General features: G+C 39.8%; 1 protein-coding gene across 1 annotated transcript in view; it reads left to right on the forward strand.

Moving 5' to 3' along the window:
* Window positions 1-23,976, forward strand: part of ST8SIA6 (ST8 alpha-N-acetyl-neuraminide alpha-2,8-sialyltransferase 6) — a 42,290-nt gene that overhangs the window by 14,163 nt on the left and 4,151 nt on the right. The window contains exons 4-8 of the mRNA XM_059818729.1: window positions 1,975-2,061; window positions 13,937-14,081; window positions 16,440-16,552; window positions 18,959-19,051; window positions 22,006-22,478. Of these exons, the coding sequence (XP_059674712.1) occupies window positions 1,975-2,061; window positions 13,937-14,081; window positions 16,440-16,552; window positions 18,959-19,051; window positions 22,006-22,474 (907 nt within the window). The 3' untranslated portion in view covers window positions 22,475-22,478. The remainder of the gene's footprint in view (window positions 1-1,974; window positions 2,062-13,936; window positions 14,082-16,439; window positions 16,553-18,958; window positions 19,052-22,005; window positions 22,479-23,976) is intronic.

Consider the following 23,976-nt stretch of genomic DNA (forward strand, 5'->3'; position numbering starts at 1 on the left):
CCCATCCTCCCCCCACACACACTCCCTGTCCTGCCCTGTGCTGGGACTGACACTTGTCTGACCCCACAGTGAGCCAATTTAGGTAGCAGCTTCAGCAAGAAAGTAGTTCCATTTTCTCTGGCTGCAGTTCCAAGGCTGCTAGTACAACATACCAGCAGGCAGCTGCCAAAATAGGAAGGTCTTGTTCCCAGTTTCTCCGCTCCCATCACTTATACTGGCTGTGGTGTTCGATGGAATCTTTCCTGATCTGCTTTAACACACTAAAGAAGAAGAAAAAGTATATGCATATTTTTTTCTGAGTTATTTTTTTGCCATGGTAGTGAATTAAATTGGCCTATGAAGCCATTTGACAAGTGCAAAAAAAGCTGGCAAAAACAAACCAGAGGTGGACTCAAGTAACTATTAGCAGTGGCACAAGGGAGAGAACAGATTTGGAGTTGGACTGGAAGGAGGAAGAACGTACTGCATGAGGTCAGATCAGCTACAGCTGCAATGAAACTAGTTTTGCTCTTCTCCCACTTCTGCCCATTCATTCCTGCTCTCTTGAGTTGTGCAAGGGCTCAGTAAAATCAGTTTAGTCACAATCATCTAGTTCCTTTAAGAGTTTGCTAAGTCTGGAGAATGAAAATCGTACATGTTGTCACAGATGCAAACTTGAGCCAAAGACCAATCCTAATGCAGAATTCCTCTAAAAAGTTTCATTTCTTTTTCCATGTGGAAAAGGGACATGATTTTACTAAGGGGTGGGTAAACAAATTAGCTTTAGCAGTTGCAGTACTTTTATGAAGCAAACAAAAAAAGGGATCTGTTTTTTCATGTGTTTACTGTAAAGCTGTGGTACTAAAAGCATGTTGAACACAGAGAGGGAAGGAAGCTTTCGGATTGTTGACATCTGCTGTTGCAACCCACCACAGCCTTTTTTATATTCCCTTTTACCAATTCTCGTGCTCCATTTAAAACCAAGTGAGGTTTCTTGCCATGCCAAATCTTGTAAAACTGTTAAAAATACACACTTCTACGTTCCAGCGTAAATAAACTCATGATCATTTGGTTTTCGGCCAACGCTAAGCCATTTTTGCTAAAATAATACAAGGTTGATCTTTTCTGGAGATACGAGTCCCATAGAATTTGTAGTCATGGCTTCTATACCATCTCTTCTTCCCATTCCCCCAATCCTCCTTATAAGTCACAGTTATTGTTTTTAAAAAACTGTATTAGGATCCAGGCACAAATGGGAGAAGTATTAACATTGAACCTATAAAGGAAAAAATGTCTCAATTCGTTTGACTTAACATGTTCTGAAGTATTTCACATCTGGACAAATTTAAATCTCTTGAAAAGGTTTAAAAGGAGCAGAAAGCCCTTTGGTTACATGTACCAATGTAACCAAAGTGCTGGTTGATGTAAAACAACAGATTGTTTTATTTAAGAGATAATTTGAAGGAAAACTTACATCTGTAAATATTGGTCTAAGGTCTTAGATGATTGAATTGAGCTTTGGGGATTCTATAAGGTAAATTAAAGAAAAGGCATAAGAAGTGTAATGTTTCATCTTGGCTTGCCAGAGCCGCATTTCAAAACATTTTTGAAGTTTAAAAACACCGAATACAAGAAAGAGATTTTTTTTTTTTATTATTTTGGACTTTTGCACTTGAGATGGTTTCTAATTACTTCGAGATATTTATGGTCAAATATTTAAGTTTGAAATCAGTGTACTTTTGAAAGTTTCTGAAAAGAAAAGTTCATTAGTACATGACTATTAAGAAGCAATGTTTAATAGGTCATGCTAATTAAATGAAGATAGTACTGTTACAAATTACAAAAATAAAATAGGTCACAGAGTTCTAAAAGCAATCCATTATATATGCACCATGCACATTATTATTAATACATGCATCATTTGAATGTTTTAGAGACTGTTTCTAAATATACGTACATATATATTCTAGTGTTTGATGTTGTTGCCTTTTTTAGATATTCAGAAGATTATTATCTTCACATAGTCACAAAACTGCAGAACTGCACCTGGATAAGAAAACCAGAAGAATCTACAAAATTCAGGTAATTTTCATTGTCTCATTTAGAAAAACTGTTTACCCTAGATTCATCTAACAAGCCATAAATTTAAATCTTGCCTTTTGAAAAGATAATTTTGCATTGCTTTTAGACTGTATTCATAGCTATACATTTCTAGTAGTCTTTTGATGCTGAGGCTCTTCTTCTTTATTTGAATTGAACTGTGCAAACTGAGTAGAATAAAAGAACTACAGAAATGAAGTAATTTTACCTGTCTCCACTATAATGAATAGTTAACTAACTTAAGTAGAATAGATTAAAATATTCCTGACACAAAACATACAGTATTAGAAAAAAAAAAAAAAATCTGGCACTCTAGTAAAAGACTGTGTAATGAAGTAGTGTATTTCATACCCCAAGACTATTGCTTCTATTACAGAAGTGCCCAAGGCACTCATTAGGTTTGACACTGTGTGTCACGGCCCCTGAGCATGTAAGCACGTGATAACATCTGTCCTTGTTGGGGATGGCGCATAAGTCCATGCTCAGTAGGGACAGTGATCCCTGAAAAGCTTCCACTCTCATTTGGAAATGCATCATGCTGGGTTTAGAGAACAGCTTCACTATGCCAACCCTATTTTCTCCAGGGGGAAATACTCTCTTGAATTACATTATTACATGGATTAGAATTAAAGATTCTGTCATGATCATTAAAAATAAATAAACTGACCTACCTTCCAACTCTTTGGAGTTAACTAGCATTGAAAACTTAATATCCACATGCTCAGCATGATACACTTGGAGGAAGTAATTTTGTGGGGGGGTAAAGCTTTTTGTGCAACATAAATTGCTGTGTGTGCGCTGTGTATTGTAACTGACTAATGGTGCTTCCAAAGCTGAGGTAGGAGAATACACAGAGTTAAGGTTTAATTTACTCCAGCAGGCTTTAGCTGGGCACAGAGATATCAGAGCATGATAAGGAACTGTAGAAGCAGCCCATTCTGTTTCAGAACAGGCAGGTGCCTTATACAGAGTTGACGAGGTGAAGCTGCTCTCATCTGCTCTTCACCCTGCTACCTTTAGGGTTTTTGTTTTCCAACCTTTTTTTAACTTATCTTCCTTCTGAATGGACCAGCCACCACTTACCAGAAATTTGCCACTTCTGCTGTGCTAGGTGTACGAGTCAGTGGCAGAGCAACCACTCCTTGTTCCAGCTTGACTTCTTCATTTGTTACTTCTGCTTTCTCCCTTCCACTGGGCCAACTTCTACATCTTCTAGGCCTATGGGAATCAAACATAACACCCCGTATCTAAACCGTCATGTGAGACTGTTGGACTTTAAGTACAAGATGCTTACTGTTCCTCTTGCTGTCTTTGCCTTCCAGCAAGGAGTGTGGGTCATAAGTAGTCAAGGTGAGTTATATAATCAATGATCAGACTGGAAATATTCAAAAGTGAAAACTGTGGGGTGCACTAGGCCACTTTTAGAAAATGTGGATGGTACGTACATTGAGGTGAGTTTGTTAGCTTTAACTTAGCTCAAATACCACGCGACAAAAATCTTTTGAAAACCATGGTTCAGCACAGGCTGGACAAACTTTTGTTACTTTATTTACATTCAAGGGCTGTGCTGTTATGGTTCATTGCTTTTTAACATCCAAAATAGCTAGAGTATTAGTTAGTTCATATGTATACAACCCATGCTGCAATTCTGATGACAGTACTGTATATTATTCTGTCCCTATGAAATTTGATCTGCTTTGATATCATCCAAAAATTCCATTGATATGACCAAGGACTGGTACTTTTGTTTAGGGCATTGTGAATGATTATTTTACAAAAGACATGTGCTTTTGCATAAGTCTTTTCTTTCTTTTTCCGTTCCCTCAAACTCCTCTTCTCTCTGTCGTTTTCTGGAAACAGGACATTAAAATTTTACAGTTGTCCTTTCTCCCAGACCATACTGGAGACTTTCAAGGCTCTTAGCAGTTGGTCAATAGAGGCTTTAAAAAAAAGATTAAAAAAAAGAGAAAACGAAAGTCAATATAAAATTTACTGACTAAATCTGTACACACTCCCAAACTTAAGCACAAAAGCCTGGAACTAGCTTTGCAAGGACACTCTAGCTGAGAAATGATGCATTGACAGAGCTCTATGGTGAAAAAAGCTTCTAGAAATGTGGTGAAATAAATGAATTAATAATCCCTTGGCAGTACATCTCTTCCTTTTTCTAACTTTGCCTAGTGTCAGTAATGCATAATAATTGTGTAATACAAATGCTGTTCAGTTCTAAAAATCTCATTAAGTAGGTAGATAAACACACCCATTTTGCAGAAGAGGAAATTAATCTCAGAGGGGCTGTGAAGCACGAATTGAGTAATACAGCTATCCACCTTCAGGAGGAGAGCTTGAAGCTGCCTGTGTTGTATTATTCACCTGCCAGTGCCACCAGAAGTCTGCCTGCTGACTAGACTGCGGAGAGGCTGCTTGACTTCTTTCCCTGTTTGCCCATCTGTTAAATGGAGTGAACACTTACATGCTTCTCAGGCATGGTGTCAATTGTATGACATCTCTGTATTATCCTGAAGCTCTGAAGAACAGGCATGCATATTTATAAGGGATTTAATGTCTTATGCTCCAGGGCATGAACTAACCTCTAATTAATAAGGTTCAAAAGCAGTTTCCCGTGGGGTAGTGAATTTCTCAAAGAAGCTTTCTTGTGTTTTCCTTTGCAGCCTTTGCTGTTGGCTACCATTATACTGATAGTGGACTGAATAAATATGTGATCTGAGCCAGTAACTCTTATGTTCCTAGAAGACAGCACTGTGTGCCAATAAGTACACATCAATTCTCTTTGTAAGCTGCACTCCCAGTAGAGCCAGGCCAAATGAAAGAATATGAATTGGAAGTGCAATGCAGGAAAGAAATACTTGTCTTTGTATTTGGCAAAAGGGTTACAGCTGACAGCCATGCGTGGCACAAACCACAGTGTTTTTGCCAACCTATTGTACAAAAAGCAGAGTGCAGGATTCCAGGTTGACCCTCTACTACCTAGATCAGCTTTGCCATGCAGCTGTGCAAACTGCATTCATTTGTTGTCAGAGAGCTGCCCTTTTCCTTTCCTACATGGCTTCCTCTAAAGCTGCTGTGCTGTGCACGTTCACATGCGCTTGGCTAGATTGCTGTCTGGCAGTGGCCAGTGGTTCTTGACTGCTACGTGATGTTTACCCATGTGTTTCTGAAAATCAAGAAGAATCATGGGCAAGTACAAGCCATAATGTTCTCTTTAATACCTCCCATATCCACAGTCACTCTTCTCTGGTTGATTTTTGTCCAGTCTCTGTCAGGGAACCAGTCTCCTGCCCTTCACTTATTTCAGTATTTGTAATGCTGGCATCAGCACTGCCAGATTTAGGCTGTCCTCAGAGGAGCAAGTGCAAGCACTTGGTTCATTGCTCTTGCAATTTAATTAAGATTTATTGTGCCCCACATTAGTGTTTGTCAGCCATTGCTAGAGAGTTTTTATCTAACTTCACAATAGATGCTAGCAAAGGTGATGCACCTATACCAGAAGTGATGTAAATGGCATCCTGCTAACAGTGATTTAGGGAAACCCTTCTCCAACATTTACTGCTGACATATAGAGAACTATTTAAGTATTTTTTATTCAGACCTTTCCTTTACCAAATTCAGCTGTGCTTCTCTTGTTATTTTTTTATTTCTCTTGTTCTTTGTGGCTCTACAATCATCTAGCATCTCCATATTATCCCTTTGTTTCTAAGCCCACCTGAATTCTTCCTTCCTTTTCAGATTTACATCAGCTCTAACTTGTTTTAGACAAAGCAAGTCCTCAGATTTCTTGGTTATAAGACAGGACTGGTATAATTGGAAAGGGAGGGGAAATAATCTCACAGCTGCCTGGAAGCACCATTCTTAAAGCTCCAGGAAAAAAAGCTGTGCTGGGTAGCTTCCTCTGCAAAGGCTCTTCTCAGCTACAGTCAGTAAAGTCTCCAGTTCCCTAGGTAACCTGAATATTAATTATTATATTAGTATTCTTCAAAGGTTTTCCACTTAAAGAAATGTTTTATTAGTGCAACAAATTACAGAGCCCAATTGGGTACAAGCTGTAATTGTTTTTTACACCTCCACCTCTCTGCTTTACAGACTTTTAAGCTTGATTTATTCTCATTTGGGCTATACATCCATGGTGGCAAATAATCTGCAGGTTTTCCAAATAGCTGCAACTCTTGTTTTTGCTGGAAGCTAGCAAATAGCTAAAACAGCCCTCAAAATCACTGGGGAGGATATGGAGAAAGGCTGAGCAGATGCTGTGTTTCAGAGAAGCCTCTGGGCATTGTATTTCTGGGCTATCTCGCTGATCTTGGAGCCTGGCAAAGCAATACAACAGTTCTTCAGGAGTGGTATCACACTGGAATAGCCGTGTGTGAGCTGTGGATACTGGGTGCCTTCCTCGTGGAAATACCATTCCTGACAAACCTTACTTGTATCTGATAATGAAGGAAGAAGGAAATTCCTAGGTGTAAAATGCAGTTTTAAAACCCCTGATGTTATACTGCAGTTTAGCTGGCACGCTGCTCCAGTCCACCAAAATTTTTTTTTTTTTTTAAAGAAAGAAAACATTACTACTTTAAAAAAGCACCCTGGGTCTTGAAAAGAATAGTTAAAAGGTCAACCCATTTTCCTAGTCCTGTAATTTCCCATCCTGCTTTTTATTCCACTCGACCTCTATTACCCTTTTCCCACTTTAATATCTCTTCTGAAAAGTGTGTGTTAAACATTCCTGCAGATTATAAAATCCCATTCCTTGAAGAAATTGATTTGCAGTGTACTACACTCTAACATATATAACAGTATTGCTTAACACATCTGTGTACTGCAATGAACCACAGTTGAAACACAAATAAAATACCCTACAAGGTCAATTTATGCTTACATAAGTTCACACCACCACATAATCAATAGCTTTCCTAACACTAAACAGATCAATAATTCCACTGTACTCTGAAATCTTCCATTCCAGTATACAAGAAAATACACAGAACTCTGAGATTACAGTGTGATTTAAGAGTACATTTGTTGCATAGGTTTAATAGATCATATGTAAAATCAGGACTATATATTCACATATTTCTATTTCAGAAAAGAAGAATGCTGGGTGGAGAGATAGCAATTGGTGACAGGTTGGAGAAATGGTTGAATCTTTTAATTGCTCTACAGACTATATACTTTCCTAAAGGTTGGAGGATTCCTATAAGGGGAACCTGATTTTGGATCAGACTGAGTTAATTATGTCTTCATGGCAGTCTTTTTAAATAGTCTTTGGTTTGAAAATGTTATGACACTTTTTACATATTCAGCCTTGATTTCAGATTCAACCCTGTTGGCTTTCATTGTCTTAGCCATTTATGATGTTACTTCATTTATAGACAGTTCAAGGGCTGTCAGTGTAGCATTCCCCTTCAACACATTCTGTTTCAGATACCGGATTTAACCACTCTTTCCTAAAAGGTTGGAATATGTCATAATATGCCTCATTGCACTTTGATGCTATTGACTTGGATTGACAAGAGCCTGGAGAAACCCATATCATTGTCTAGAGCCCCCAGAGCAGTACAATAAGATAATTGCTTGCTTATTATAAAATATTACAGCAGGGGACATCGGTAAAAGGTAGTCTCGCTGTTTGTAGTTGCTCCCTCAAAAATTCGCTGTTACATAGTGGAATTTTTTGTGGGTTCTTCTCTGTACTGTCACGACAGTCTCTTCAATATGAAACCTCAAAGTCTTTGTGGTCTTCACATGTACAATACAATAGCTCACATGAACTAATGATTACAAATACCCAAGCTAGGTGAACTATTAAAACAAGCTATTAGACAAGCATGGACTTTTTCTGGTTATTAGTAACCCACAGAATTTTGTCGCTTGGAATACTTTGCCCTTTATTCAAATGATATTACAAACTGTGCTGTGAAACACACTTAGCATCAGGCTTACAGGAGTTACAGCTTTAAGTATTTGCTAGTCTTACTTTGTGTTTGTTTTGGTTTTTTTATGTGGTGTTTATGTGTGTTGGGTAACTGAAGATCCACAGAGATATGTCTGTGTAAGCATTGCTCATGTGGATAATGTGCAAATAACAGGACTGATAGGATATTCTTTTTGCAAACAAACATTCACTTGTACAGATGTTTATAAAAGGTGACTTAGAATCAAATGGATTTAGACCATTACTGAAAAAAGTTTGGCCAGATATCTATTAAAAATCTCCAGTCATTGAAAATCTGCACCTTGCCTAGGCAGCCTGTTTCAGTCTGCTTCCTACTACTGAATTTAAGCTTTCTTTAGTGCAAATTAAGGTTATTTTCCTCACCCTCCCCCCCTGTGGCCTAAGAGGACAGTTGAGCATCTTCTATTTAGAACAGTGTTTTGCATATTTTGATACTTCTGCAGTGTCCATCCCCATCCACTTTTCCCCTCCTCCCACCTCAGTTTGGTCCAATGTATAATGACAGTGAAATATTTCACACTGTCCTCAACAATGAAGAATGCCTGTTTGCCCCAGATCTACAGGCACTGGTGTCACACTGAACTGTAGTCCACACAAAAGAAATGCTATTAAGTTCACATAGTTTTGTCAGATTCTGCAGGCTTACATCCCCCTGAGGGTATTGCAACCCCTTTGAGGATCACGGTTGACTGTATTGGCCCAGTGGTCGAACTCTAGGCTGGAGCAGACAATTCCAGTGGTGTATTCTCTTTCTTGTGTCCCAAAGTATGAGGCTGTGTAAAGTTTTGGTGCAGAAGCAAGTGCCTTTTCACACCAGATACATAAAAATAAAATATTTTTTAAAAATATTGAACAAAATTACTTTAGCTAAGCATTTCTAATGAAAGAAGGTGTTCTGAACAAAAACCATCCTACTTACTGCAGGAGGATTAATCAGAGGTCCTCTTGGTGCTTGTATCAGTAGTTTAGAGGAGTGGGGAGTTTTTAAACTCTGCAGAAGATCTTTGCATAAAGACAAATTTCACCCTTATTAGTGATTCTTCCCATTCCACTCAGGATAAGGGCAGTGCTGGCTTCTGGACCATCTGAGAAACTCTGCTAGCCCTTGACTAATCATTGGCTGCTTTAGCCCTTATGGCTGGTTCGAATTGAGTTGTTGGAAGGAAAATGTTGAGATGCTTGCAGTCTCTTCAGGTTGCGTGCACACTGTGTCTTGTTAGCAGATGCATGCAGCCTGTACGCAAGCGCTGGACTAGCTAAAGCGCACATATTCATATTAGTGCAGAACCAAGCTGAGCTAATTAATTTTGCTGCTAGGAGGGAGACAATAGTTCAGGCTGAGCTTCTTGGCTACAGAGCTGCTACAGGAGCTGCAAAGAAACTACATCAGCATTTTTAGAACCTGCAGACACTGACTTCCGCTAAGTAGAGTGGACTTTTCATGTGAAGTGTTTGTATTATGCAGAGGGGTTTGAAAACATGTACAATCAAGGCAGCAGTCCTCTGTTACTGCCCACAGTTCAGTGTGGACTAACTGCATAGCAGTTGGAAAACAACATTATTCCTTTGGCTTGTCTCTATACTTTGATGACTTGCTTCAGAAACCAGGATTTTCTTAAGTTCTCAGCAGCCACAAACCTGAAGAAATTATCTGGATGCCATGTGGGCTCAGAATTCCATCCCCTCTGACCTCAATACAAAAACAAGTCCAGCGTCCTTGGTCCACAAAGGACGAAATTCAGTGAAAATGTCTGCTGAGCAACGAAAAACATTTTCCAGTGCAACAATGACTTTGTGTTGTCTAATATGAACAAAACTTCATAGACAAATGCAGCACACCACTCTGGTTAGGTTATTGGTTAAGACTATCATGACTGTACTTACTCAGTTTTAAGAGGTATGTATTACCAGTCCAAATGGTGTAGTCTTTTTCCAAGTACTGATTTTGTTCCCTACTTTTTACAAGTGAAATTTCCAGATAGTGCAATCAACTCCCTTTCTGCTTATCTTGGCATAAGAAATATCTGTGGTTGATGTTACAACTCAGGACTTAAAAATAGGTCTTAAGTCTCACTCTGCTTCCAGCTGCTTGCAGGAGAAGTGTTGGAGAGGCTTCCTCCAAATAAGAAACTGGCAGTGCCAGCCTGTACTCCAAAGGAGATACTTTCCAAACCTATGGCCCTACAAAACTTGGTACTTTGACTCCAGCTTCCTTCACTCTGGACTTCTAATGCTGTGACTGGATCATAAAAACACTTTCTTCTAGGGCAAGCCCCAAATCTAGCAGCTCTGTTAACAACTGGAACTTAAAACTTCTTACTGTAAGCTATAACCATGTTCTTACACATATCTGAGGTAGATGCTCAGCCTGTATAGCAACATCCCATCTTTCAAGAGCTGCATATCTCAGCATTTTCTCCTGGTCAGAACAGACAACATGGATCACTTTCTACCCTTCCAAAGAAAATGCAGTTTGGCTTCAAGGTAGTACCATTTGGTGCTGTTAAGATTCTGACCCTTGTCTCTTATCCCACCATCTGATTAGAAACTTTTTTGTATGGTAGGTTTTAACAATTTCTCTCTCCCCAGGTGGCACGATACATGAGTTAAAATGTTGTCTTGGCTTTGCAACACCCTACGTATAGCACTTGTTAAAATAATTGTATAATACATGTCATAATCTTAGGAAGTACATGCTCTTTAGGGTGTCATTACCTCATGACAGAGGCCACATATGACATTAATACTGTGATGGCGGTTGCAGTAATAGATTGCTTGAGCTGCCCAGTCTCTACCACTTCCTCATTGTTTGCTGTCAGTTGTAGAGGTACCACATGTCACAGCTTGTACAAAATCCTATATGAACAGATCACTAAATATATTGCCAGTGGGTATTACTGTCTGCAGGTTACATGCATTCCTGCTGGAGCTTTGTACATGTATACTTGGGCATGGTGGGATTCTGTGTCATGATTTGATCTAAGTAAGAGGTTTCTATTGTTACCTCCAAATTTTTAGCATGTATGCTCTTAGGAAATGTGAGAATGTATATTGTTAATCAGTATATATTCTCTTGTTCTCACAGAGTTTCTGAACTAGCCTGGCTCTGTTTTACTTCCTCGGTGGATCCATAATATTTATTTAAACTATTACTTTCTTATTAATTCTGAAACCTGATTTTCTTCCAGACTGTTTCTACATTTATTGAAGCACTTGTTCTTGTGGAATAAGTAATAAAAAGCAAAACCACGTCATCTGTATTAGTGAATGTTATCTATCATCAGTTTGCTTTTTCAGGTTCTGGTAGCCATCACACACAAAACAACTCTTTTACTAAAGCTGGGCAAGAATATTCTGGCATTATTCCTTCTCCTCTGAATGTGCCGTCGTTGACAGAGATAATATTTAGTTTTAAGAAAAAATTAAAGGAAATAAAAATTGGTTTTTGTGATTCCTTATCTCCATGTGATTGCCAGGCTTCTTCCTAAGGGACAGGGAGTGGGATCACAGCACAATAACCTGGGCAGCAGAGCAGGGACTGGCAGACGGGCACATCCCACTCCCAGCCAGGAGTGCGGCAGCCCTAAAACAGGCATCAGGCACCTCCCTGGGGATGGGATGGGCACAACTGGAGACTGGCTCTGCTGCAGTGTCACTGGGACAGGGGCTGGTGGCCCCAGGGGACTGACACGGAGTCCTGGGCCATGGGCAGGGTGTGGGTGGCCCTGGGGGGGCTGGGCAGGGGTAGTGAGGTCTGGTGGTGCCCTCAGGGTCTGACAGTGATATCTGAATCCTCTTACTACTGCAGTACATATTAAGGTTAGAAAGAGCTGGTTATAGGAAAAAGTGTACAAGAAAGAAAAGTAAGTGGAGTTAAGAGTGATTCAATAACATACAGTGTTCACAGACTTAATCATTTGACTCTCCTACCTCATTGTTCCATTGTAGTTTTCCATATGTTTAAAATAGGACACTATACGCCCAGAGCAATTGTTTTCACCATGTATGCACCTCCTGACCCACAAGAGCATAGTCTCAGTTCCATCCCCACCCTTGTACCTAGTGGTTTTCATTGACCACAGACCGCCTCTGCCCCTTAAGGCTTCAAGCAAGGCAGTGGGAATCACTGTGTTCAGGGAGTGGAGCTGAATATGGCTCATGCAAATCTGAACCCTACTGTTTACTCTCTCAGGAGTAATATTTCCCATTAACATTTCCTGGTAACTCTCCTAGTATGATTATTTTAGATCTGTGCCATCCCAGTACTCAGTCATTCCCAGTGTTCCTCACACATCTGGAAACTTTGTCTTTGAGGAGTTTCAGAGCTCAGTATTCAAAATGGGTTAATATATACCAGTAAGCCCTCTGACAATTGAAATGGTATTCTTTCCTTTGGTATTTTATGTATGAATCAAACCAACATTCCCAACCTTTTTTTCCCCCCATTTTGACCATTATTTCAATGGAATTGAGATTGGGAGTTGTCCCAGACCTGTTCATTCTCTTCCCTGTCTTCCAGGAAACAAAATCCTTGGGTTCTTCCATGTGCTAGACTATGCCTCATCTCCATCAGAAATAAAATTGTATTATTATTAGAATATTTGCTCTGTGTACATTGTTGATAAAGTCGAATGAAACAACTTCTCTTACCTGTGTTTTACCCTATTAAAGTCAGCTTACTTTCAGCCAGAATTTAATCTGTATTGTTTAACTAGTTCCAATGGTTTGGTTTACCATACTCGCTGAAACAGTATGAAATAAAACTTTTCTATTTTTCTGGCTCTAACTGTAAATATATATATTTTTTTCTTCACAATTAACCTCCAGTGTTAGGACAGGAATTACTGTCTTTTTCCTTGCTGTGTTATCTTCTTCAAAATTCCAAGCAATTCCGTTATGAATGAATTTTATTTGCTAGATGGTTAGTAGTTCTCTTAGTATCTCACCTAATGAGATAGCTATGTCCTACCAATTGGTAGGTAATGGCTGGCCCTGAATATTTCAGCCTTACAGTCTGAAAATTGGATCCAGCGGCAGCAGAAAGAACATCGTTCACTAAAGCAAAATGAATTACAGCGTTTCAGGTCTGATGGGGCTTTTCATTGCAATTTACTGTTAATAATATAGGATGTTTACATACATAATATTTTTATAAGTTTGGAGGTAACAGGAATTCTAAGATGGGTGATAGCCTTCACTCCTATGTAAAGTTTGAGTGAATCCTTTGCACTTTTATCTGTTTAAGGACTTCTGCCAGGTGTTTTGGGGAGCAGCTAGGCTGTCTGTCTCTACCATAAAGATATCAATCTTCTTTATTTGCAAGTTGTGATGTGATTTATTTAGCATCTGTGATATTGTGCACAGGAAAACCATGCTGAACAGTTGCAGAAATGAATTATTAATTAATTGGCTTGTAACCATCTAGCTGTTCACTAAGTACTATAGCCAGTACTTCCCATCACCATTCCTTTCATCTCCTTGGCTCCTTCTTTCTTCAGCCTTCTAGTTTCGTACAATCACTTGTTCTATGTTGATTGAAATCACCTTGTTAATTCTTTGGGGACTGAAGTATCTCAGTGTTCCTATAATAATCTTAGCAATTAATAATGAGGAGAACACCGGCTGCAACTTTTTCTGGATGGGAAAGGGAGACCAAGAGAGAAAAACAGGATAAGAAAAGGAGTTCTTGGTCTGATTAGTTTCTGAACATTTTACTGTGAAAATGGACTTGCTCTGCAAAGCAAATCAAGGGAAATGACATTATAGAGGGTTCACATAGCCTTTTGTTGCTTAGTTAATTAGAACTGGTTTTTATTCATCTAGTTCTCTACCATCACTCTCCTACTTATTTGCCTGTCTTTGAGCAGGTTTTGTTTGGGTTTTTTGCAGGTCAGAATTAGCTTCCTGCTGTGGTGCAGTTCACCATTTTATTGCTTCTCAAAACAACACCCCACTGGGAAGTAACATGAGTTACGAAGTGGACAGTAAAAAGACCATCCTCATTACAGAGGATGTATTTAAGATGCTGCCTGTGGTAAGAACTGTATCTTTACCTGTTGTTATAATTGTAGTATCATATATCTTTTGTGTTAGTAATAGAGCTGTTTTGTTTGATTCCTCTGGAAGAGACCCTTCACCCCCTGTATGCACTTCTTCATTCACCTTGTAAGACCTTTTTTTCTGCCTTCCTCTGCAGTGGTGGAGACATGGACAGGGTATCATAGATCAGATTGTAGATGGAGTTGCTACAGAACACAACTTGCAGCCTGGCTTGGCAATGAACTGAATTCAGGAGTGAATCCTCTGAGAACATTTGCCTTGCATTCTCATTGCCATTTTCAAAGGCATTTTAGTCTGGAACAACGTTTCATATTCCTTGTATTCCCATGCCATTTCCAGTGCAGGCTTGGGCATATAATTTACGAAAGCTATTTTGGTGGTTAACCTGATACTGAATGGAATGGAATGGAATGGAATGGAATGGAATGGAATGGCAGGGAAGGGAAGGGAAGGGAAGGGAAGGGAAGGGAAGGGAAGGGAAGGGAATAGACTATTTCAGTTGGAAGGGACCTACAATGATCATCTAGTCCAACTGCCTGACCATTTCAGGGCTCACCAAAATTTAAAACATGTTATTAAGGGCATTGTCCAAATGCCTATTAAACACTCACAGGCTTGGGGCATCGACCACCTCTCTAGGAAGCCTGTTCCGGTGTTTGACCACCCTCTCAGGAAAGAAATGCTTCCTAATATCCAGTCTAAACCTCCCCTGGTGCAGCTTTGAACCATTCCCATGTGTCCTATCACTGGATACCATGGAGAAGAACTCAGCACCTCCCTCTCCACTTTTCCTCCTCAGGAAGCTGTAGAGAGCAATGAGGTCACCCCTCAGCCTCCTTTTCTCCAAACTAGACAAGCCCAAAGTCCTTAGCCACTCCTCATTGGACATTCCTTCCAGCCCTTTCACCAGCTTTGTTGCCCAGCCTTTCACCAGCTTTGCAGTCAGAAACACAGGTTGAGCAAAGGAATCAGATTTTGTAGTTTGGGACTTATAATATACATATAAGCTCTGGAGACCAGACAAAGAGGGGCACAGAGATGTACTTAATTTTTCAAAAGTAAGAGCACGTGGGAGCCCTCTTACGCGACTCTGGTATTCTTGATTTGTGACATCCCAACTGCCATGAGTCTAGTCCTTTCTAATGCTGATGAATCGCTAAAAACTTTATTGCAATAGAGGTTACAGTGGTTCCAAATTTAAACTGAATGAAAGAAAAAAGTAGTACGTTTTATGTGGATATATACTTGCTAAACTAGCCAGAGTTGTCTGGCCTTTGTGTCCTCCTACTGTCTTTTCAGAATTGAACAAAATATTTGAACATAGTGCTTTGTAGTATATTGCCAGGCAATGTGAAGTCTGCCACTTTCCCCACACTTTTTGCCTTGTTCGTAACAGTGTCCCTTCCTGCTTCTCTTTGGGGAAGCTGATGAGAGAATGAGGAAGGATAACGCTTTGTGTAAGCAAGTTTTGACTCAATTTTACAAGTGTGTTCAGTTTCTGCAGCCAAAGTATCCCAGCTGTTGGCCTCTCTGTTGAATGTCAGTGCTCCCACAGCAGAAGAGGCTGAACAAGTTGTATGAGATGTTTCTGAGACCCTGGGATAACAGCCAACTATGTTAATGTCAACTGAAATAGCCAACAATTTACATTAATTTGCTAGGTTGTGATCTGTGCTGGTTCACAAGTGGATGCACTTAGCTCCCATTCAGCTTCACCAGTGCAAGACACCAATCTCTAACAAGAGGAGTAGAGAGGGTGAGCAGCCAGAAACAGTAACTTCTTCAGTTAGCCGTAACATTGACAATGAGTTAAGCCAGGGCACGTGATTGTCCTTTACACCTTCAGGTTCCCCTAAATTAATTATTTTACATCAAATGTAATTGTGTGATGACAAAATAATGAGCATTTACAGAGTTACTTTCTATTAGCTGACAAAGTCAATGACTATGTGACAACCCCCAGCCTGTTACAGTGCAAAGGAAAAATGGGTAAATTTAAACTATGTTCAGTACAAGTTAGTTCCTTAGCTTGTCAAGGATTCAGTCCACTACTAGGTAAATTTTGTGTTAAGTGTATTTAAAAGATACTCATCCAGTTTTAACAATCCAGTGTTATTCCCTCAAAGTACTGACGACAGAAATAGCAGTTCTCAGTCTGTTGGTGTCTATTTTTGGCTCTTGGCTGTCCAGGTCTGGCCATCCTGTCTGCTAAATGGTGAATGCTTTCACTGGGATTTACCGGATTAAACCTGCAAGGACAAATGACTAAAGACACGAAGAAACAATCAAAAGATTTACAAGGCATTGGCTGTGTCTTTTTATTTGTTTGCAGTCCTCTCCTCTTTCAGTCTATCCCTTAAAGACCTGTGCCGTGGTTGGAAATGGAGGCATTCTGAAAAATTCCAGCTGTGGAGCTGAAATAGATCATTCTGACTTTGTGTTCAGGTAAGAGCTGCTTCATCTTACTGAAGGGTGTCGAATGTTTCTAAAAACTTGTCAGGCTTGGAAGCATGCCAATGCCAGTTTGTAGCAATGAGGATGGATAGTGACAATTCTTTATTTCTACCTCTCTAAGGATAGTCTTGTGCTTTGTAAATTTCAGAACGCTACTTCCTAAGTAAAGAGAGGAGTTTATGGATAGGTGTATGATTTAAGATTGCAAAGATACCTTGCCAGTGATGTGAAATGTGATTATCTGACAACCCAAAATTTCTGTTCATTTAATATCCTTTAGGAGAGGGAACTTTTTTTTCCTTCTTTTTTTTTTTTTTTTAATCAGGAGAAGAGAATAAAGAAAACCCTGAAATTGAAATAAGACTGGTATTAAAAGTCACATGTCACATGGTATTAAATGTCACATAGAACTTAATCTGGCCACTGTTGTAAAAGACAATAAAAATGTTTCTATAAGTACGTTAGCAACAAAAGGAGGGCTAAGGACAATCTTCCTCCTTTATTGGATTGCAGGGGAAACATAATGCCTTCTTTGTCTCAGTCTTTAATAGTAAGACCAGTTGTTCTCTGGGTACCCAGCTCCCTGAGCTGGAAGACAGGGATGGGGAGCAGAATGAAGCCCCCATAATTCAAGGGGAAATGGTTAGCGACCTGCTACACCACTTAGACACCCACAAGTCTATGGGACTGGATGGGATCCACCCAATAGAAGGCCCTGCTCACTGAACAACAACCCCACGCAATGCTGCAGGTTTGGGGAAGAGTGGCTGGAAAGCTGCCTGGCAGAAAAGGACCTGGGGGTGTCGGTCGACAGCCGGCTGAACATGAGCCAGCAGTGTGCCCAGGTGGCCAAGAAGGCCAAGGGCATCCTGGCCTGTATCAGAAACAGTGTGGCCAGCAGGAGTAGGGAGGTGATCGTGCCCCTGTACTCGGCGCTGGTGAGGCCGCACCTCGAATCCTGTGTTCAGTTTTGGGCCCCTCACTACAAGAAGGACACTGAGGTGCTGGAGCACACCCAAAGAGCAGCAACAAAGCTGGTGAAGGATCTAAAGAGAAAGTCTTATGAGGAGCAGCTGAGGGAACTGGGTTTGTTCAGTCTGGAGAAGAGGAGGCTGAGGGGAGATCTTATCGCTCTTTACAATTACCTGAAAGGAGGTTGCAGAGATGTGGGTGTCAGTCTCTTCTCCTAAGTTACAAGCAATAGAACAAGAGGAAACAGCTTCAAGAGAGGCAGGAGAGGTTTTGATTGGATATTAGGAAAAATGTCTTTACTGAGAGAGTGGTGAAGCATTGGAACAGGCTGCCCAGGGAGGTGGTTGAGTCACCATCCCTGGAGGTATTTAAAAGACTTGTTGATGTGGCGTAGGGACATGGTTTAGTGGTGGACTTGGCAGTGCTAGGTTAATTGTTGGACTCGATGACCTTAAAGGTCATTTCCAACCTAAACGATTCTATGATTCTATGTTTACCTTTACCTCTGGTTTAACAAAGGGTTTACTTAGCCTTAGGTTGGCTCACTAATGCAGTTATTTAAGTGCCCCAGTATTTGTCTCACCTTCTGTTAGCCATCTAAAAAATTAGGCAACTAATTTAAGTAGGTTTTTTTCAGTTCCCTCTATAGATTGTGGAGAAAACCAGGCATACTCAGACCGTAATTTGGCCCACTCTCTTAGTATGTAACTCACACTTCGTAGTTCCTGCAAGGGAACAGAGTAATCAAGTGAAGGTTCTTCTCTCAGTGATGTCCAATCACACAGCCAGCTGCATTTTGTTTCCTTTCCTGCTTTTGACTAATATGTGGGCTTTTCAAATTTAAAAAAAAAAGTCTTTCCAGTTAGATAACTGTCTTAATAAAAAAGGGAAATCTACATACTAAGATGCTAAACTTACTAAGTGACTGACTTTAAAAAAATGCTTTCTTTACCTGTTACAGAAACCACTGTTTCTGCAATTGGGCAATTTATGCTGTTGTTGGCTCATGGAACAGCTGTCAAAATTGCTGTGCAAGCTGAGGGACTGGTATCAATCAGACTGGTTTTAAACAGAAAATAATAGAAGACTTTCAGAAGAAATGCATTGTGTAGGCAAGAGGGGCAGTATCTCCTAGCAGCGAACACAGGGCTTTCATAGACTGGCTTCTTCAGGGATTTTAACTTCGCTCCTGATTTGTAACATGATTTATGAAAATGAGCTCTCTGTGCCCTATTTTAACCATCTGTACAGTAGATTAAATATTTTTACTAGAAGTGCTGTAAGCCTTATTTAATATTTGTAAAGTACTTAGAGATCCCTGGGAGCTGACGTGAAAGTGTCATTGCACAAGAGAGGAATTTGCAAATAATAATGGTAAAGCGTTTCTGGTGCGCATCTGTTTAAGTAGATGTTTCTGAATTTCAGGTGTAACCTCCCTCCAACCACGGGAAGCATTAGCAAAGATGTTGGCAATAAAACAAACCTTGTGACTGTTAATCCGAGTATCATAGCTCAGAAGTAAGTACTACTGCAAATCTGTTTCTGTGCAATATTGTATAATTGTTTGACATGATTTAGGTTTTGTTGGAGATCTGTTAGGATACCAGCATAGAGAGCAGTACATGCAGATTACTTCATTAAGCCTTAGTTCCCATGTAAAATATGTACCAGTCTAAATGGAAATCTGTTAAACCTGACCTTTTTTGTAGCAGAAAGGTGTCAGCAATACCCAGATTAGCAAGTGCTTCAGTTGGCACCAGTCCACAGTTTATGACAGAATAAAATTGATGTTTGCAAGCCCAAGCCTCTTCTTTTCCCCCCCATGACCCTCATGACCCCCAACATAAGAAAGGAATTGTAAGCATAAATCAGGAAAGCTTGGAAATGTGTGTCCGACTCTATCAGTAGGATTGTAAGCACATATTTTTAGGTAATGTGCTTAGAGGCTATTCTGGTGGAGGCTGTTTCCTGAATGGAGGCCCAATTTCTGTAATCCATTTTCTCAATCCGTACGAAAGCTGCTCACACACTTTTTTCTCAGCAAAGTTTTTTTTTTTTTCACCTTCTTGATGAAAAGAAAATCTAATAAGGCCAGGCTGACTAATCTGACATCTTCAGCAGGCTGGAACTGCAGCTCATCTATGAAAAGGACTGCTGTGGCATGTTATTTACTGCTTACTGATCTTCCTGTATCTTATTGTCTCTCATATCTGTATTTGTCAAATGAGAACATCAGGCAAAGCTTTTTTGTTTTCCTTTAAGGGAAGAAGGAAAAAGTACAGTAAGCATAGAAATGACAACAGGCATTTGTCATTGATTCAAGGATAGAACTTGATTTTTTGCAATGAGTACTAACTACCTTGATTCTTACCCAGCACTTTTTGACTTAAATGAAGATGAATTATTGCTTCCCCAAAAATAGATTTAGCTCATTGATGTTAGTGGGGCTGCACAAGAATATGAGGAAGTAAAACTTTGTCCAGTGACGCAGCATCATTGGTGACTACTGACCTGATGCATAATTTGTCTGGGCTTGATCAAAGTGTTCTGCCACAGCTGCACTGATTTTTTAGACAAATTAAGCCACACCATGGTTAATAGGAGTGAAGGAAATATGAGCTAAACCTGTGTGAGGGTGAAATGAGATTATGAGAGGACTTTAGGATTTTAAAAAAATAATTAATTAATTATTCAGCGAACACTGTAAATGCTTTGAAAGGAGGAACAGGAAGCAACTTGGCACCATTTAGCAGAACTAAGTTTGTTTCTTCTCTCAGAAGACCTATTCTAACTTAATTCACTTCAATTTATAATTCTGTGTTTGGGTACCGCGTTAGTCTGATGTTATTATTGTTCAGGTTAATCAGCTTTTGAACTGTATCTGTCAGGGTGTACAATGTTTCCTCTCTTGGAGGAAAGAAGCACAGTTCTCATGTGTCCTGATGGAGCTGGGCTACATTGCACCTTACAATGGCAGAGCTGGAAAGGAAAACAAGAGGAGGTTGAGTTGTTCAGGCTTCTAGCTAAGGAAGAACATAGATCTGAATTCTGTCCTGAAGGCTCTCTATGTACTTTACACTGAGTAGAAATAGATAAAATTCTTGGAGTAGAGGCCAGAAGTTCACCCTTCAGCCACCTCTTCATAGATATAGGCTCCGGCTTTCTTGCTTGTTTTGGCGGTGTGACTCTTGCATGCACAGGGTCCCAGGGTCAACAGGAGGGTCTGAGTCTGTCTCATTCATTTTGTTTCAGAGTCTGGTGGTAATGGCACTTTTCTGGGAAGCAGAACCTGTAAGTTTAAACCTCTTCAGGCTGAGAAGGGGTGTATCACTCCTTGCATGAGTTCAGTTGTGCAAGAGGTAACTGATAATTCCTCTGTGAGAGTTTTGAATGGAAATGGCAGTGGCTACTGTCCTCTGTTTTGAAGTGCTGCATGAGAAGAGGGTTTGAACCTACTGAAGTTGTGAAGAGAAATGAAACCAAGTTTTCCAGTTTCTGCTGGAGCCATTTGTGAAAAGTGGGCTCCTGTAGCCCTTAAAAGGTGAAAATATGCTGCCTAAATAGGCAACTACCTACAAAAGAGGACTCAGTGCTTTGAATCCCAAAGTTGGTGCGAGTGCCGTATGTTCAGGTGACAACTCAGATCTATAGACGAAATGAGTTGAGCCACCTCCTTGTGTCTTGTTTCACTTCTTGGATAACTCTGGAAGTTCACTATTCAATATTTGGGAGCACGGAATTATCCAATGGTGAGAACTAAGTCTCTTTGCTGGTTGTTGGGGAACCAAAGCATGTGAGGATAAATCCTCCTCATTTGTGAAGTTAGATCTCTAAGGCTTTACAGACCTCCATGTGTTCCCTTTGTAGTCGAAGGAGATGAATAGACATGCCTATCTTTTCAACTGTTTTAGTAGTATATCAAAAGCAGCTAAGACCATGCAAAACGAGCACACACTAATCTTTAACACTCCAAGACTGTTCACATGCATAATTGTATTTCCACACAGGGCAGAGACCCAGATTTTGAAGACAGGTTATTGTATACCTATTGATGTGAGAAACACATTTCACAAACACATGGCAGTACATATCATAGTGCATGTATTTTTAAACAGAGAAAATATAAATACAATTAGTTTTTTTGCATTCTCCTTTGAAATTTCTTGAATTGATAAATTCTGTAAACAGGACCTGGTATCATTAGCAGTGAATTTAATCTGCTTTGGTAGCTCCCGTGTTGCCAGTTCAATCCTATGAAGTGTGTTCTTATTATGCAATAAAGCCAGATTTTCGAAACTGCACATATGACAACATATAACAGGTTGGTATAAATTTGCGATGTAGCTGTGCTGAACTAGTGCAGCAGAGTTCATAACTCATATATGCAAGTGCAGTTGTGCTGTTTTGGTCTGTAATATTTATATCAATAGTATATTCCATTCACTCTTTTCCTAAAATGTTGTATTTTGCAGATACAACAAACTAAATGAAAAAAAGACAGAATTTCTGGAGAACATTGCGGTCTATGGAGATGCTTTCCTTTTATTGCCAGCATTTTCCTTCAGAAGCAACACAGCCACTTCTTTTAAAGTATATCACACTCTGCAAGAGTTCAAAGCAACCCAAAGGGCAATATTTTTTCACCCCGCCTATCTGAAAAGTCTTGCCCAGTTCTGGAGAACGAAGGGTGTGAAAGCCTACCGGTTGTCATCTGGTTTTATGATCACTAGTGCTGCTCTTGAGCTGTGTGAGAGTGTGAAGCTCTATGGCTTCTGGCCTTTCTCAAAATCCACAGAGAAGATGCCAATCAGCCACCACTATTATGACAACCAGCTGCCTAAACCGGGTTTCCATGCAATGCCCAAAGAATACAACCAGATCCTTCAGCTTCATGGCAAAGGCATTTTGAAGTTGCAATTTGGTAAATGTGAATCAGACTAAAAAGGTAGGTCACATTCTTACCACATAAAATGTCTTTATTTAAGTAACGTGTCAAGGGAAAACTTGTTTTGTGAACAATGTGGGTCTGTTCTTCCTTAGAGAGACATTTCTACCTTACACTCAATGAAAGTTGTGTTCATAAATAAGTGAAAGGTTGGAGCCTTCTGAATAAATATAATGATGTACCACAGAGTTGCGAAATGATTTCTAATTGTGAACTTTAGATGAGGAGCATAGCTAAATACACATTATCACCCTAATTCACAGTCAATCAGTAGTATCTCCTTATCCCAGATATGTATCTCTACCAACCTATGTTTGGTTTGGTATCAATTCCCATGAACCAGCCTCCTTTGTGAATTGTTTTATTAAAGGCAGTAACATACTATGATCTTCAAGAGAAGACACCTAATCCTGGCATAGCCTTTCCAGATGTATTCAGAGGCCAAAGTAAGGATTAAGCTTGCCCCATGAAGGAGTAGCATACATATGCGCCCTTGTTCCCTCTTGTTAGGTAAAGATAAATTTAGAGCAGTATCCTCTCAAAGCCCTGGGCTGCGGAACAGCTTGTGGACAGCAGTGAGGAAGCTGCCATACACTACAGCAGATCTTGCTGAGGATTTTACCCTGAGGCAGCTCAGAATCTGCGAGTTACAAATACAGGATGAAGTGTCATTCCCTTTCCTCTGTCCTTTCTAACTGTTCCATCCTCCTTGGACCTTTACCTTCTCTTTACCTGTATTGTCTCAGAGAAATGCAGCACAGAGTCTGGCCTCTGACCTTGAGCCAATTTACCATGTACAGATCATAGATGACTTTGGAAAGATTTGTCTGCATGTTTTTAATCTTGATTTGCCCTGTTCCCAAAGTAAGACCTATTTGTAAAATACTTCATCGTTTAAGCTAACTAAGAAATTCCCCAGCTCACAATACTGTTGTCAGATTTGCCTTTCACAGAACTCTATTTTTCCAGGGGTTTCAAGTTAATATAACAATAAGTGAAATGTACAGTAGAACTACCATTGTATACAATATGCTTTAATTGGACAGGTGTAACCTCATTACTGTCTTACTCAACTTAAATAAATTAAAATAGCATCATCTTGTTCAAGCCAGAAATTTTAAGTTCAAAAGCTAAGGGCTTTTCTTCTAGCTAGGTTCTGAAACGTACTTGAAAATATCCTTTGATGGTATTTAGAAAACATGCTATCAAAGATTCGTACTTGGTTCATCGTCAGAGACTGCTAAGTTTTAAACTAGCAGATTGCTAGTACCAAGCTAGACCACGAAGGCACAATTTTATTCAGTTTCAGTTTATTTGAAGAAATAGAAAAATAAACTGCTTTCATGTATTATTAGAATAATATAAAACATGTGAGAAGGGACCAGAAGCCATGTAGTGAATCCATTCTTCTAGTCCATGGTGGGAGATTACCTAGGGGGAGGTGTACGTGTATGCAGTTTCATATGGCTAAGGTATGGTGTTCTGCTTGTAAAAAGTT

This window comes from Gavia stellata, chromosome 6, assembly GCF_030936135.1.
Source record: "Gavia stellata isolate bGavSte3 chromosome 6, bGavSte3.hap2, whole genome shotgun sequence".
In the NCBI taxonomy this organism is placed as follows: Eukaryota; Metazoa; Chordata; class Aves; order Gaviiformes; family Gaviidae; genus Gavia; species Gavia stellata.